This window comes from Xenopus laevis, chromosome 3L (genome assembly GCF_017654675.1).
Source record: "Xenopus laevis strain J_2021 chromosome 3L, Xenopus_laevis_v10.1, whole genome shotgun sequence".
NCBI lineage: Eukaryota > Metazoa > Chordata > Amphibia > Anura > Pipidae > Xenopus > Xenopus laevis.
In genome coordinates this window covers 107,338,651-107,354,629 of record NC_054375.1, presented here as the reverse complement: position 1 = coordinate 107,354,629, position 15,979 = coordinate 107,338,651, and the positions used below count along the sequence as shown (strand labels likewise).

The 15,979-nt window shown below is 38.4% G+C and overlaps 1 protein-coding gene across 2 annotated transcripts in view; it reads right to left on the bottom strand.

Annotated features, from left to right (window-relative positions):
- Positions 1–3,444: 3,444 nt before the first annotated feature.
- Positions 3,445–15,979, bottom strand: part of myo5a.L (myosin VA L homeolog) — a 101,216-nt gene continuing 88,681 nt past the window's right edge. The window contains exons 32-41 of one of the 2 annotated variants that reach the window (XM_041584965.1): positions 15,615–15,689; positions 13,633–13,726; positions 12,831–12,977; positions 12,108–12,262; positions 10,593–10,682; positions 9,237–9,387; positions 6,134–6,416; positions 5,619–5,793; positions 4,794–4,874; positions 3,445–4,383 (exon numbers count right to left, since the gene is read on the bottom strand). In XM_041584965.1, coding sequence (XP_041440899.1) covers positions 4,231–4,383; positions 4,794–4,874; positions 5,619–5,793; positions 6,134–6,416; positions 9,237–9,387; positions 10,593–10,682; positions 12,108–12,262; positions 12,831–12,977; positions 13,633–13,726; positions 15,615–15,689 — 1,404 coding nt within the window. In that variant the 3' untranslated portion in view covers positions 3,445–4,230. The remainder of the gene's footprint in view (positions 4,384–4,793; positions 4,875–5,618; positions 5,794–6,133; positions 6,417–9,236; positions 9,388–10,592; positions 10,683–12,107; positions 12,263–12,830; positions 12,978–13,632; positions 13,727–15,614; positions 15,690–15,979) is intronic. The other variant, NM_001359713.1, reaches the window with a different exon arrangement.

Here is a 15,979-nt window from a genome sequence, read left to right as displayed (position 1 = left end):
AACACCGTACTTAGTGACACTACTCAGGAATCAAGACAACAGGTTTAACGGCTTGAGTTTCAAGTCTTGTCTCTTGTTGGACAGGTTTACTCACTGATAGTATGTAGTGATTCTATCACCATTAAAAGCTATTCAAGGGAGGGGATGTGTGATTACTAAAGCTTTTATAAAAAAATGGTGTCATTTAGGTTTCCATAATAGAAAAGAAGCGATGGGGTAAAAAAAAAAAAAAAAAAGGATAAAATGCTGGAATATTACACTGGGCTTATTCCTAAACTACTTTTGTTAGAATACGTTCAGCTAAATACTTACTAAAATTTTATGTAAAGGTGAACTTCCCCTTTAATAATGCATAAGGGGAAATCTACATGAAAACTGTTGGCAGCTTTACTAAATTATTCATTCAGGGAAATGCTTTAGATCCAGCTAGACTCTTCGACAGTTTTTGCTGAATTACAACTCTCATGACCCATCCCCCCATTACCTGCTGATTTATATCTATCTGTGAAACTCGTATGTTTAGGTAGAGGATTGCCTATGTCACACCAAGTATAGTGGTGTGAGATGGGGCTAAATGTTACAGTTCAGTTATATTTCATGCAATTATCTGATAAAAAAAAAAAAAAGATGAATGAACCAAGTAACCACATTATTTTGCCGCATTAATTATCACATTATTTAGCAGCTAATATGATAAAATAGTAACATGTCACAAATTAACATTAACACCTTAGATTACAGGGAAGAACTAGGTATTACCTTTTGTTTTATAAACTTTGCTCAGATTTTATTTATAAAGATTAGAGAGTCAACAACCCCAGGCTGTTATTATAATGCAGAAAATGGAATGATTCTGTGTAAGTTGACTTAGACGTGGGTGTGTATATAACCAATTCTCCCCTTACATCATTTGGAAATCCAATATTCTGTCTATAATATCAGGGAAATGAGTAATTCTGTGCTCAAAATACCCCATGATTTCTCCGTACCCAAAAGCAAAGGTTTGGGGGGCTAAAGTGCCCTGGGTAGCACTATATCTGGGACCACTGTATAGAGGCTACTGTATTTTCACTGTGCAGGCAACAGTAGTGGAAATGATAGCATCTAGGATAGTAAGGGCGTTTTTACATAGCATTTTTAAAAACGTACAGCCGAGCTTAAATATACACAAAATGAAGCTATTGAAAATAATGGAATACGTACTATAGCAATTCTCACAGGGCACTTGCGAGCCCACATCCGCCATGCAACACTAGTATTTGCGTTTTTTTGCAGAATGATAATACGCCAAAGAAGCGCCATATTATTAGTGATGGGCGAATCTGTCCTGAAAAATTGTCAAAACGCATTGAAGTCAATTGGCGTCAAAATAATTTTGACGTGTGACAATTTTGACGCTAGCGACAATTTTTAAATGCGTGACTATTTTGTCCAAATGCATTAAAGTCAGTGGGCACCCAAATAATTTTGAAACACAACAATTGTATACATGCAACATTTTAGACGTGCGGCAATTATTTTTTTTTGCCGCAGTTTCGCAAATTTATTTGTGGGCGCCAAAGCACTAAAATTTGACACATATCCATGCCTGGCAAATTTATTCTCCCATCACTACATATGGATTTCGCAGATTTGGCAATACACTTTGCTGAAATACGCTGTGTATTTTCAACCTGGGGCCAAATTTTCTCGAGATGGATTTCGTATATATATGTATTTACGGCATTGTATTCTGGTGACGTAATTACGTTGCGTATTGACAAAAAGTACGGCTACATTCTGCATGTAAATTGTTCTCCACTTGGCTTTTTTTTTTTTTCACAAAAATTGAATAAAATTCTTCTGAGTGGAATTGTGGGGAATGAGAAAAAACAGAAATGCTAATAATAATATCACTGAATAAATATACCCTTCTTTAAAAAAACCAAAAAAAAACATACTGCAACTAAACATAATGAACGAGTAACATCAACGCTACACCAGGAACACAACAAACATCAGCTGCAAAATACTGTATTCGAACTAAATATCCAAGAATGGAAAACACCTATGAAAGCAACACTGCTTCCAAAAATAAATCTTCAGGTATTTGTTCTTTAAGGCTCTCTTTATTTTACTCATATGAGGTTTACCACTGAGATTGATGTGCTTAAAGTACCTGTTTTATCTTAAAGGTAAGGGCAGCAACGGCTCAGCACAAAACGTCAGCTTATGCAACCCTCCAAGGACTCAAAAATGGCCCGTCGGGGATATGAACTTGGGACTCCACGGCCGGGATACAGGCATCGTGCCACAGAACCTAAGCCTGCAATGCCTCTGGATGACAGTTAGAACCAAATGCCCCTTTGTAGCTTTACATAGAAAGGAACAGTCACTGGTTAATGCAGCTTGATGAAAGGGGCAGAAAGTCAGCTTACGCATCCTTTCAGTGATTCCGAAAAGGCTCCCCAGGATTTGAACTCAGGACTCCACAGCCTCCAGAAGATCATTAAAAGGGAGTGCCCCTTTTAATCCACCCAGGTATCTGGCTTCCCCATCAGGTCTCCTACCCGTCTAAGCTACTCAGGTATTTGCTTCTGGCCTGTGACTCCCCATCTCGAACCTTGGCTGTACCTTGCATCAACTTGGGGGGCTCCCCATATAGCAAACACCCACTATCCCCGCTGCCTGGGGAAAGAGCACTTGCTACCTGCAGCAAGAGTTAATGAGGGAGGGCTCAGCTAATGGATTAGTCAAGGTGGGGGCGAGGTGGCCTGCCTGTGATGAAATGAGGGAGTCTTGTTGAAAAAAATGGTGGTTGGCAAGTTGCTCTTGCTGAATAAAACTGTATTTGGCTGGCTTTCTTCTTACAGGAGTTGCCCCTTTTAACCCAACTTGGCATCTGCTCTGGGTCAGTTCCCCATCTGGCCTCCTATTCTTCTAAGCTACCCAGGTAGTTGCTTCTGGCTGGGGTTTTCCATCTAGCACCTTGCCCATACCTGCACATACTTTGTACTTACATCAACTTGATGGGGTTCCCCATATAGCAAACACCCACCATCCCCAACCCCCCGCTGCCATTTTGGGGGGTTTGCCTAGCATCAGCTTGCGGTCAACCTTTATTGTTCATTGTGTTCTGTGCAGAACTTGAAAATATATTTGGGAAGCTGATTAGTGAAGGCAGCTTTGGCGCATTACCGAACCCAAAATATCGGTTAACGTAGCCACACAAAATAAACAAGAAACCGCCGTCCAAGGCTCTTCGGCAGGGAACCAGGCACCTTAGCCTCTGCACCACTGAGCATATGGCTCAAAAACATTCTGCAACTAAACATAATGAACGAGTAATATCAACGCTACACCAGGAACAAATATCAGCTTCAAAATACTGTGTTCAAACGAAATATCCAAGAAAAGAAAACACCTATGAAAGCAACACTGCTTCCAAAAATAAATCTCCAGGTATTTGTTCTTTAAGGCTCTCTTTATTTTACTCATAAGAGGTCTATCACTGAGATGTATGTGCTTAAAGTGCCTCTTTTATCTTAAAGGTAAAATATTCTGTAGCATATATATGACTTGCACTATAAAACAGATGACATGGGACTGTAAACATAGCAGGGAATAAAGATGACTATGCCTGTAGTGCCTAACACAGATATATTCACAGGAGAAGAACACATTACACAGCAGCAATAGAATATGCAGCAATTGAATATGCAGAATTACCACAGTGCTAAAAAATTAACATCTACATTACACAGCTGTCCTTAATACTTTTTATAGTTATTCAAAAGACATAAATAATAATGTAGTTCGACTATTGGTGACTGTGTGTATATTACACATGCGAACCCATACTGATCCACTGAACCGAGGGCTAAATACTCTACCAAAACTTTAAAAAAAAAACCCCCCACAATGTCCTCCCTCCTTACTTATATGGTCCATGCAGAAATATCTGTCTCCCATGCTCCAGTATTATTGTTTTGGGTAATGCCAGCAAAGGAATGTCTAATAGACCTTAAATAACAAAAGTACTGATAACCCTTTGATGTTAAAGACAATTTAAAACCATGACTCTGTAAGTGTATAGACAATCCTAATGAGACAATCTTAACAATCTTAATGAGTGATGCAAGGTGCCAAATTTCCTACAGTCTCTCCATGGTCAGAGGTTGAAAATATACAGCAGCATCCAAGTGCGGTTCAGATGGACGGTACTTCAATGGCAGGCTATATATATATATCTCAGACGCGTGTGAGGAACCCAAGTCCAAGACTCCCAGGAATTTGAATAGTTTCTAGGGCAAGCGATGAAGGGTTGAATGGGAAGGTGACAGGGAAGATGTGTTTAGCATCCATAAGCAGCTGAGGGGAATCCTTCCTATCTCTGAAACGCATCTGAAAAGAGAAAAAAAGAAAAATCAAGTTGTGTTCCGTCTGCGTCGAGCATTCCCGTGTGTACTGTACAAAGCAATTAAACATAAGGGGCTGCATTTAATCCTGTGCTCCGGTTTGATTGCAAGGAAAGCAACAACCGTTCGTATGCAAGGGCCCTGAGGCTGAGCTTCCAGGACTCGGAGTATGTAGGAGAGTAAATAGGCATTATATATCCCCCCCTGCCACTGCTCCAGGATCCTAGCTAGTCCAGCACCTCAATATTGGATATACTAGTACACTAGTATGCTTGGTTTACACCCTATGAACCAAGGATATTGAATTGCATACCATTTGTGTCATCTTTGAATTAACAGGAGACAAACAATATCACCACATTCATTCCAAAGTATGAAAATATCATCTGTACATACCTGTATATTCCTTATAAATGATACCAACACCCTCTCTTCAAACTCATTCACTGGAGTGTACAGGTTCAACACCTTGACAATCTGTCAGAAAAAGACACGTGTTATCAGGCCTGTGCTATCAGATGGCTTTACTCAAGCTCCAAATTTGACTGAAAATTGCTTAGCATTGTTTATTTTTTTTATCTTAGTTTTTTATTATCTTTTGTGGGTTCTGAAGTATTAAACTTTTTGTTCTGCTGCTCTCCAGCTTAGAATTGCTAAGGCCATCTTGGTTTGCTGGGGTCCCATATCCCAATGAACCAGGTATGGTTAAGTCAGAATGGAACATGAATAGGATATGGCCTTTGTAGAAAGTTAAGCAATAAAAAAACAAAAAGGAACAATAACGACAAACATTTAGCCTGTGGGAATTAGTTTTTGTTTGCTTGGGTTAATGAACATCAGCAACCAGATAGCACTGTAAACTGCATTCTGGAAACAGACAAAATAGTAAGGTAAATTATTAATAATAAACAAAAAACAAGAAACAAAAAAGAACAACTGAGCAGAAGCTAATAATCGGTCAACACATGACATGCTAGAAGTTAATATAAAGGCACATTTCTCCCTTAAATAATACAACTTTTTTGATCTATAGGGACTGGAGAGTTACTTAGGAAGCAGCAGTGTATTACCAGGCCCAAGTCTTCTACCAGTTCAGCCCCCTCCATATGATATAAATTTCACCAAAGACAGCACAGTGAAGTGAAGCTCAGACATAACAAAAATATCACGAGACATGACTATTCCAGAGCAGTCGTGCACATAAGCAGTGTATTAAGTTACCTGAGCAGTAGTCAGAGCATTGCACATGGAGCAGATGGCTTCTGCATCTTCATCGGTTTTCTTTTTCACCTGCAGTAACTGAGCAGCCTGAATTAATGGCTCCAGGGTTTCTTTAGCGCTGCTATTCATCAGGTTCTTGTCACGCAGCCATTCTTCCAACTGGCTCACATTGTACCTTGGGACAGTAAATGATTACAGAGAACATCAGGGTTACCCATGTGTTACAAAATTAAGCAGCTTGCTCCTTGGATGCCTCCAGCCTGCTGAAAATCCTGGAGCTCATTGGTAACATGTCTATATACCACCATACTAAACCAAACTACAAGGTAAGCTGCATTTTATTAATATAATACACCCTCTTTATGCACCCTTATTTTTTGGCAATAAAACACTTGAATATGCTGCATACTGAGAATAGAGGATACATAAAATAACTTTAATTACTGTCCAAAAAATTATTAATGTTAATATTAATGCTCCTCAGAGATTTAGGGAAGCAGTGATGATAGTCTCACCTTATCTGCATTCCTTTGCTCCAAGAGCACATATCCTTTCGCAAGAGCAAGTTGTTGAGTGTGACGGCACCAATGATGTAGAACATTTGCTTGACCACCTGCTTGATAAGTTCAGGATCCATTCCATGCTGACACATTATGGAATGGAAGGTATTCAGCTGCCTGACAATAGAATCTAATGTGTAGGTTCCCTCATCTGCTATACTGGAAGTTCTCTTCCTCAGACCGGTAGGCTTGACTCCAGACACACCCTGAATAGTCTCGTGCTCCAGCATTCCTGAAACTGATGCAGAACATGGAATTTTAAGTGCACAATGCAAAGGGACAGTTTCAATACATACATGACCCCTTAAAAATAAAATAGCTTGCAAAATTACATATTATTCCAAATTATCATATTTATAGTAGTAGGAACTGCAAGATATTCTTTGTATTTATTTAATGGAGATCCAACCTGGGTCCATGCAGCTACAACTCCCAACATACTCTTTTATAATACAGGTATGGAATATCCCTTATCCAGAAAGCTCTGATGGGTAGGCAATCTCCCATAGAGTCCATTTATACCAAATAATTACAATTTTTTTAAATGACTTTCTCTGTGATAATAAAACAGTTGATCCCAAATAAGTTGCATGAATCCATATGGGGGGGGTAAAACAATGCTATTGGGTTTATTTAATTTGTAAATAATTTTTAGCAGACTCAAGGTCTGGTGACCCAAACTACAGAAACACCCTGTTTCTGGAAAATCCCAGGGCCCAAGCATTCTGGATAATAGATACCTGTATTAGTGCAATTAATAGAAACAAAGTGGAACCTTAGATGATGATTATTCCTTCTGAAGTTAGCATCCTGTGAACACTTGGCAACAACACACTAGTCTAGTCTTTATTTGTAGATACAGAGAAGAAGAAAAAAGGCAGGCTACTCCAAGGGGTGATGAATAAATGCTACTACTGGCACTTTATGTATCTTATGTTTGGGAACTACCATGCAGGGACTACTTATATACAGTTTCTTTCTATTAAGTGCTTATAAACTGAACTATTCGTATGCCTAAGTCTAGATAAGAAGCACTTGCCCTGGTAATAAAAAAACTAAATTTTCTAGTATCTCACACTGCCAGTGTCCTTAGGTTTTGCCTACATTCTCCATATACCATGGAACTCGTGGTGGTGAGTACCTGTTTGAAGTACTGGCCCTCATTCCCTTGTTTAAATGTGTTTGCAGTGGTGTTTTCTGCAGCGGAACAAGCACCACCTATACTAAAAGGACACCTGTTGCCCTAAAATATTTCCTCCTATCAAAGATGCAGGCTTATAGTGCCCACACTCCGGTTGGGCATAACAGTCATTTTTTAGGTTTTTTTCCAGATGCGAGTGGCCATATTGTGCAGAGTGCATTCACATAATGAGCTTCTGACACCATGGATATGTGTATAATAAGCAAGTTGTGGCATTCACTCACTATGTGCATGTGTATGCCCCAATATGGCCGATTGAACTGCAAGCTCCCTCTCGGTGCCGGTGTCCTTGTGCTTGTGGGGGGCAATTTTTAAAAGAAACACTACTGTTACAAGGGGGCATGGCATGATGCAGACTTGAGAAGATGCATTCTCTTTTGGCTCTGGGCTGACTGGGCTAAAAAGCTTATATTATCAGCCCTATCAGCGGCCAAAAACATGATTTTATAACAGTGGAGAATTATGAAAATCCAGTAAAGTTAAAAAGAAATGCACTCAAAGTTCACTTTGCAATGCCGAGGCACTTGACGGATACTGAAAATTGTTCAGGCCACAATAATATTAGGATTCAGGGTCTCCCAGAGGATATCAACTTACACTCAGAAATTACTGCTCCAATTGGTTCCTAACCAACGGAACTGGACAGAGTACATAGGGGGCTCTGGGTCAAAGGCCGGAAGAAGGCCCACCCAAGGACATTATTGCACGTGTCCATTTTTTCTCCACAAAGAAATCCATTATGGCCGCAGCTAGGGCAGCCAACACTATCGTACAAAGGCTTTGCCTATCCACAATACATAAACCTCTCCCCTACTACTACCCATCACAGTGAAACTGATACATATCAGTTCATATAATACTGAAAATGAAAAATAAACAGCTCAATCTTAGGGAAAATACAAGCAATTTCTTAAAAGATGGTGTCAGTGAAGTGGAGAGTCAATGTTTGACAAATGTACATGTAATCTGCCTACACCGCTGTTATTTTGCCTTATTTCATTTTTTTGTTGAACCTTTAGTTTTTGCTTGAATTTTGCTATACTGTGATTATTATGATTTTTCATTTGTTCAACTGACAGATGTTTTTAAAACAAAATTGTGATTTTAACTGAGGCCTTCATATAAGGTACTGCCACTGAGTGGTCATTCTGAATGCTGCTAGCCTATTTTCTACCTCATTCATTCACTATGTCATAATGTGATTTTTGTGCTAAAATATAGTTGTTAAAAACAAAAATACTGTTAGCCCCAATGGGAGTGCAGGCTTTATTAGCCCGCAACTTTGGTGGGGGGAAATATTTTATTGTAACAGGTGCCCTTTAAGTAAGATAAGAGCGTCCATTGATTGTGTTGTGTTTTTGTGTTTCACATAATACACTCACACACCCCATCAAGAACCTCTCTTTTATCAGTACAAAAACATAGCCAAGCAGTATAATGGTCATTTTATTTATCTGCTAATTTTCATTTGAATAAAATTCAGCAGTTACCTAAGCAATGACCAACAAAAATAATGTATAATGTCTGAATCCCCAAAAGACGTGATGGTATAGAAATCTAATACACTTATGGGATCTGTTATCCAGAAACTTTTTTTCCAGAAAACTCTGAATTCCAAGAAGGCCATAGACTCCATTTTAATAAAATAATTAAATGATTTCCTATAATATAATAATACAATAATAAAACAGTACCTTGGACTTGATTTCAGCTAATATATAATTAATCCTTATTGGATATAAAACAACAATACTGGGTTTAATTAATATTCAAAGTATTTTTTGTAGACTTATGGTATGGAGATTCAAATTATGGAAAGATAACAGGTCCTATACCTTTAATGTGTACATTTCTTACCAATCATGGGCTGCAAGATGTTTTCCAGCACTCTGACCAACTGCTGGTAAATCTGAATGGCCAGGTCACTCAAGACTTGTCTGTATTCTGCAAGGTCAAAATTGGTCAGACAGTGCTCATTCTGCCGTGGGGAGTTGTGCTTCATAAATCCCTTAAAAACAGATATATAGAAAAAAAATAAAAAAAAATGTATATATGTGTGTATATGTATATATATATATATACTGGTCTAAGTTCAAATAACTGGGCTGACGTAGTTATGTTGTGGCTGGACCAGCATTGAGAAGGATGGAAGGATGGGAGAGACAAGTAATGAAGAGGCACTGTGGTGTAGAAAGGCAAGGGTGGGGTTTTTTTTGGGTGGTGGGCTAGCAGGATAGCACTGGGGTGATGCATGCTATAGTTTGGGAAATAAGGAACACTGTTATTTTTAGAAGAATTAAATGATGTGGTTGAGGGGAGGATAGAGTGTAGAGTCTACTCATCCCTTCTACATTTTCAACACAAAACACATGGTAGAATGTTCTCACTCATAGTTTGTTTGTGTTGCTTACTAGCCCAAGATAACTTAGCAAGATAGCAACAATAATCACAAACAAGGGAAAGTTCTTAATGAATCAGATGAAAATTGAGCGTAGGACTGGCCAGATATGGGATGACTTTGATGTAGTTGGCCAGCTTAAATATATTGCAATATATGGATAAACAATCCCTGTTTTGTTTAAAGGGTAAGGCATTTTTCAGTAGCAGTATGCACAAAATGTCTCTGTCTTAAATATATTGATAATGGGTTGAGTGCAGAGGACTCTTGTATTTGACTATATGTATTTTGTGGTCACACCCTCATTGCACCCCCGCCTAATGGTTTTAAAAATTAGTGGTGAGCACAACTTTCCCTTGTTTGTTAAAGTTATACAGGAGCAGTGACCAGCTCCATGTTGTAGCTCCCACCCTTCCCAGCTATAGTCAGGTGATCCCACTGGTGTCTAATAAAAGGGCAGCCAAGTATGGGGGTTTACTTTGAAAGCAGCTAGTAAGTTGCAGGTAAAACCTAGTCCCTTTGTAAAATGTATAATTAAGCAATAGAATTCTTAATGAATCAGATGAAAAGTAAGCGTAGGACTGGCCAGATATAGGATGACTTTGACGTAGTTGGCCAGCTTAAATATATTGCAATATATGGACAAACAATCCCTGTTTTGCTTAAAGGGTAAGGCATTTTTCAGTAGCAGTATGCACAAAATGTCTCTGTCTTAAATATATTGATAATGGGTTGAGTGCAGAGGAATCTTGTATTTTTCCAACAATAATCACAACCCACACATCACAGCACAGTTAATAATACCATATATATACCTCCTCTCCACTGTACTGCTTTAAGCAATGGAGGAACCGGCATGTATTGGACAGCCAGAAGGACACCGTCTCAAAATCGTCTCCTCTTTTCTGCAGAGTAAAGAGAAAACAGTGTAATATTATTATGAGCAAAAGGGAAACTTAAGATAATGATAGAGGTCACATGGAAAACTAGAACCACCAAAGTCTAACACACACATACATAAACTAAACTACTATTTTCACTTCTATGTCAACTGAGCATTAGAGTTGGTAACAATGTGAGCTATGATACCTTGCATGCCATAGCATGACAGAACACAGCTCGCATCATTATAATATTGTGTAATGGATCCTCGGACACTACTTGCCAAGGAGAGCACTCCAAATCAGAATTATAATATTTACAGTATTAGGCACAGAGCAACGTTGTAACGTCATGTGTTGCTTTATCAAGTCAAAACTGCAGGGGTTATATATATTTGATATGTACCAAAGCTAAGCTTCTTCCCTGCAAGTGTACTCTTTATCTAAATCTATTGTTCAGCAGTGGAAAGAACCTATGATGCAAGAAGGTTTGCTCCTCTATGAGTCAACTTTGCTTTCAGCCACCCACTGCACATTCAAGTCTTCCAGCTTCTAACACTACCTTGTATTCAGATTTCCTATGATGTTTTTTTCTTTAAGTCCGAAATTTTGAAATTTGACATACAAACATACATACATACATACATACATACATACTACAAGTACTTTCACATGTAAGAATAAAATAGAGATGCACAAAATCCTCCACAAATGATTTGGCTGACTAACAAATAGAAAATAGTTCCAAGTATCTGGCCAGCTTTGTGGGCCAATGTTGGACTACTAAAGGGGGTCCTTAGCCCTAGAAGGGTAGCAAGCCCTTGTTTCCTGGGTTGAAGTATGACCCCTAGAGTTCTATAGCTTGGCCACTAGGTGTCAGTATGCTATAGTATATAAGCTTAGCAGAGGTGCTCATGGTCCATTTTGACAGTGGCCAGGCAGGAAGGTTTGCAGTGGAACAGGTCAGGTCTAGAAGGGATAGGCTACTCACTTTATTAGATCACTCTAGGAATGATAGACGGTCCCAGCTGTTGGTTTCGACACGAACAGACAGTTTTTTGTTTGTTTTTTTTTGTTTTTTAAAACTGCCTGCCTGGTTTTCCAAATTAGGAAAACTGGGCAGGATTCCTTGATGCGGCGATCTGTGATCATATATATGAGAGCTAAACATTAAAGAATACCATCATGTGGGGAAAACGCTGAATTCAGATATCTAGTGCTTTAAAATTATACAACTTTTCATGTTCAGTTTAGTAGATATTAAGGATGCCCCCAAATCAATCCTGAAAAAAGTGATAGGATTTGACCAAATCCCAAACTGAACCCTGGATTGGGTACCTTGCTAGAATAAAATACAATGTAAACCAAAATTATGCTTCAGGGTAAAATCCTTTAGGGCTCTGCCCCACTGAGGCACCAATGTCCCAGCTACAATCAAACTTAGCCCACCTTTAAGATTTTCTTGACACCATTAATAGTTGATGTGAGCAGGGAGCGAACTTTCTGATCATCATTGAGGTAATCGGCATGACGCAAACACATGAACAAAATATATGCCGGCAGTCCTGGGATAAGGTTGACCGCTACACCTCGAGGCTTCAGTTCTGCAGAGAAAAAGTATGTTTTATTAATGTAATTCTATTAATGTGCATATCAAAAATATGAACTGTATTTTGCATAAAAGAATAAATATTGTAAAATGCATTAAATGATTAAAAAAAAGTCCCTGACCCGTTTGGAATAAAAAATATAGAAATTCATTTCTATATAACTTTAGTGTAGAGTTACGCTTGATCATGGTTATGTACCTCAAACCTTAAACGGGTGGTTCACCTTCAAGTTAACTTTTAGTATGTTATGGAATGGCTAATGCTAAGCAACTTTTCAATTGGTCTTCATCTTTTCGTTTTTATAGTTTTTAATTATTTGCCTTCTTCTTCTAACTGTTTCCAGCTTTCACATGGAGGTCACTGACCCCATCTAAAAACAAATGCTCTACATTGCTACTTTTTATTACTCCTCTTTCTATTCAGACCCTCTTCTACAGTAACTTATTCAAATCAATGCATGGTTGCTAGGGTACTTTATATCCTAGTAACCAGATGCAGTACTGGAACTTTCTGAGCTGACTATAAAACATGAAAAGCTATATTTTTCTTTATCCAGACCTACCTAAAATGAGGTTCTTGACGAGTTTTAATTCATCCTCTTTCTTATATTCCAGCATTCCTTGGAAGTCTTTCTCTTTGCGTGGAATATTAACAGGACGAATGGGTTCATCCACTATCTGACCAGGAGAAACATTTTCCATTTGACCCACTGCAAGAAATAAAGTCGACCAATTAAAGAGACACCAGAGCAATATTGTTCTTCTTTCCCTCCAATATATTCTGCACTGCTGTACGCTGTAAATTCATAAATTCATTTAAACATAAATTCAATTTAAATACTGATTACAGGATTAAGAGGCCCTGTTTGTTAGTGTTTACAATTAATATGGCAGACCCCCATTAATGCAAAAATATAGGAGTAATGGTTAGCCATTCTAGTGCTGGCGTCCTTGAACAAGTGAGGGAAAGAGACGTGTGTGTGTGTCTGGGACCTTATATTGTAAGCTCCATTTGGACAGGAACTGATGTGAATGATGTATAATCTCTGTGGTATATGTTGGCATATATAAATAATAATACAAATAAAAACAGATGTTTGGATAAACAATAATCTAATACTTTTACATTAGTTTCTATTTTAGGTAACAAAACCTGCCAATAAACATATTACACTGCTCCAATAAATGTGTGCGGGGTAATAAAAAATTCAGTTTACATAACAAATAAGGAAGTCACATGTTTAAGTCTCACGGTCCCATTTTTACTAGATAGAGTTAGGCCGGTAAGTCTATTACTGATTTCCACTGATAATTTAACCCGAGACCATTAGTTTTATCCTGATACATTGAGATAGCTTTTATTACCTTCCAGCTCCCCAATTTTCTTGGCAAAGACTTTCAACTGCTTTTTTAGTTTGCGTACAGTCTTATCTTGTTTTTCAAGTTGCTCCATCAGATCCTGCAAGTAATAACAATGCATTTTTCATAAATAGGAGTTTCTTCTCCCTGAGAAAACTGGGCCTATATAATGGCATGCCTACAACATGAAGGTGATGTTAAGGAAGGAGCAGAAAGCAGTTAGTTCAGGCTGTGGCTAGAAAGCTGTGCAATATCGCCACCATGTGGCTGTTAACTGCTTGAGGATTAAAGTCCACACTTGTCAATGGAAGCAGAGTAAGGGCCAAATTCATTAAGGTTAAATGTTTATATCCAAAGTGTAAAAGTACTTTATGGAGACAGTAGCCTCTTCACAAAGATATTATATTGATATATAACTATCAAGGTGAAGCAATTCCATTATCTAAACTGCTTATGGCTCGAATCTATAAAGCCTGGAGGTTGTTTGCGTTATATTTACTTCTTTTGTATTTTGCAAACACTATAACTAGCTGGTTACAAATAAAATGTTTTTCTGCATTAAATATCACTTCACAAATTTGACCCAAATGAAAACCAGTTGCTTTAAGAAAACATGGTTGCAGGTTTATAACAAAACAATTGGATGTTGCACTCTATAAAAAAAAAACAAGCACAGGGTTATGGTTAATAGGACACATTTTTGTAGAATTAGCTTGACTTGCACAAATCATAGGGTTAGATTTTATGAGCCTGATTTATGTCTGCAGTTTGTTGTTATGTAGATGTTTGTAGTGTTTTTGCCTGGATACGAATGAGAGGGGCAGATGAAAATGAAATAGCAGGACAATCAGGATAAAATGGAAATAATACAATAAGATCTATAGGAACACTTGTCTGATTTGTTTATATTTCTGCTTGGCTTCACAAACTTAAATGAAAATCATAACCATAATAAAACCGATACTGAATGGAAAGCCATATAAGTTCTGCTGGCTTAGAACAACAGAAACCCAAGCCTTTATCCTACACTTCCAGGGAGAATGGTGCTTGGTTTCTTTACTTACCTGCTGGATAGCAATTTACAGCTCTTACAGCTCATAGTAATGTGAAGCAGCTCATTTAGGGTCAGGCCACTTGGGCAGATTCAGGGAGATTAGTCCCCAGGCCACAAATCTTCTTAGCGGCGACTAATTTCCTTGATCTGCCTTCCGCTGGCTAAAATGTAAATTGCCTGGGGGCAGGCACACGGAGCGCTTAGTTTTCAGAAGTCGTCCGAAGTTTCGAGGAAATTACGGACGATTTTTGGAAAATGAAGTGCTGCATGCGCCTGCCCCCAGGCGATTTACATTTTAGCCGGAGGAAGGCAGGGGAAGGCAGATGGGGGAGATTAGTCGCCGCTACGAAGAGGAGATTTGTCGTCTGGTGACTAATCTCCCCGAATCTGCCCGTGTGGCCAGACCCTTATTGCACTCATATCCTTTATACACTTACAAAATAGAATTTTAAAATAATAAAGATTCTGGGTTCAAAGAAATGACACTGACAAATGTTACTTTATAGAGATTACATCTATAGTGGACATTTTCTTCAGCTGTAGTGAATCCTAAATGGGACAATTGTCATAAAAAGCATTTAATCTCGTCCGTGAGTTCAGAAGGGGCAGCTGTAAATAACTGCTATCTATGTGTTGTGCCAGATAACAACATCTATTGAATTAGTGTGTAAGCCATTGGGTTTATACACATCAGTTCTTCTGTTAGTAAGATCTGTTGCAGTGCAGATTGCATTAGTAGGAAAAATTGCTCAGGCACAGGCCTAATCATAAGGGGAACACATGACTGGGTGCCACAAAAACAGTGGGGTAAGGAAAAATGGCAGCTCTTGACCTATTTCAGAGATAGGCAGCCAAGCAATCTGATTTGTGGTTAGTTCTCTGCTACAAAAGTAAAACAGGACAACAGAAAACACAGGGCGTTTGATTTACATACAATAATCCGTCTGTACAGGGAGATCCGGTACGATTGATACTTCATGGGTTCATCTGCATATAACTCCTCAAAAAACTGAAAAAACAGGCACAGTGGGAATTCCCCCCTCACTGGATAGTTCATAGAAGAGGGTCATGAATTTCTATTTAGAAGGTCACTGGTGCCAGGCTCAGGCACATTCCTCTCATTCAGATATATATTATTAATAGTATTTTCCTATGCATTTCTTATCAGTATAACTCAACAGTATTAAGGACATTCTATGATTGGGTATCAAAGGCAGGACTTTAATGCTTTTATTCATGTAATCAATCCTAAACTATCATCATTGAAAGAAAATATCAATGCCTCCACAAGTCTCCAAG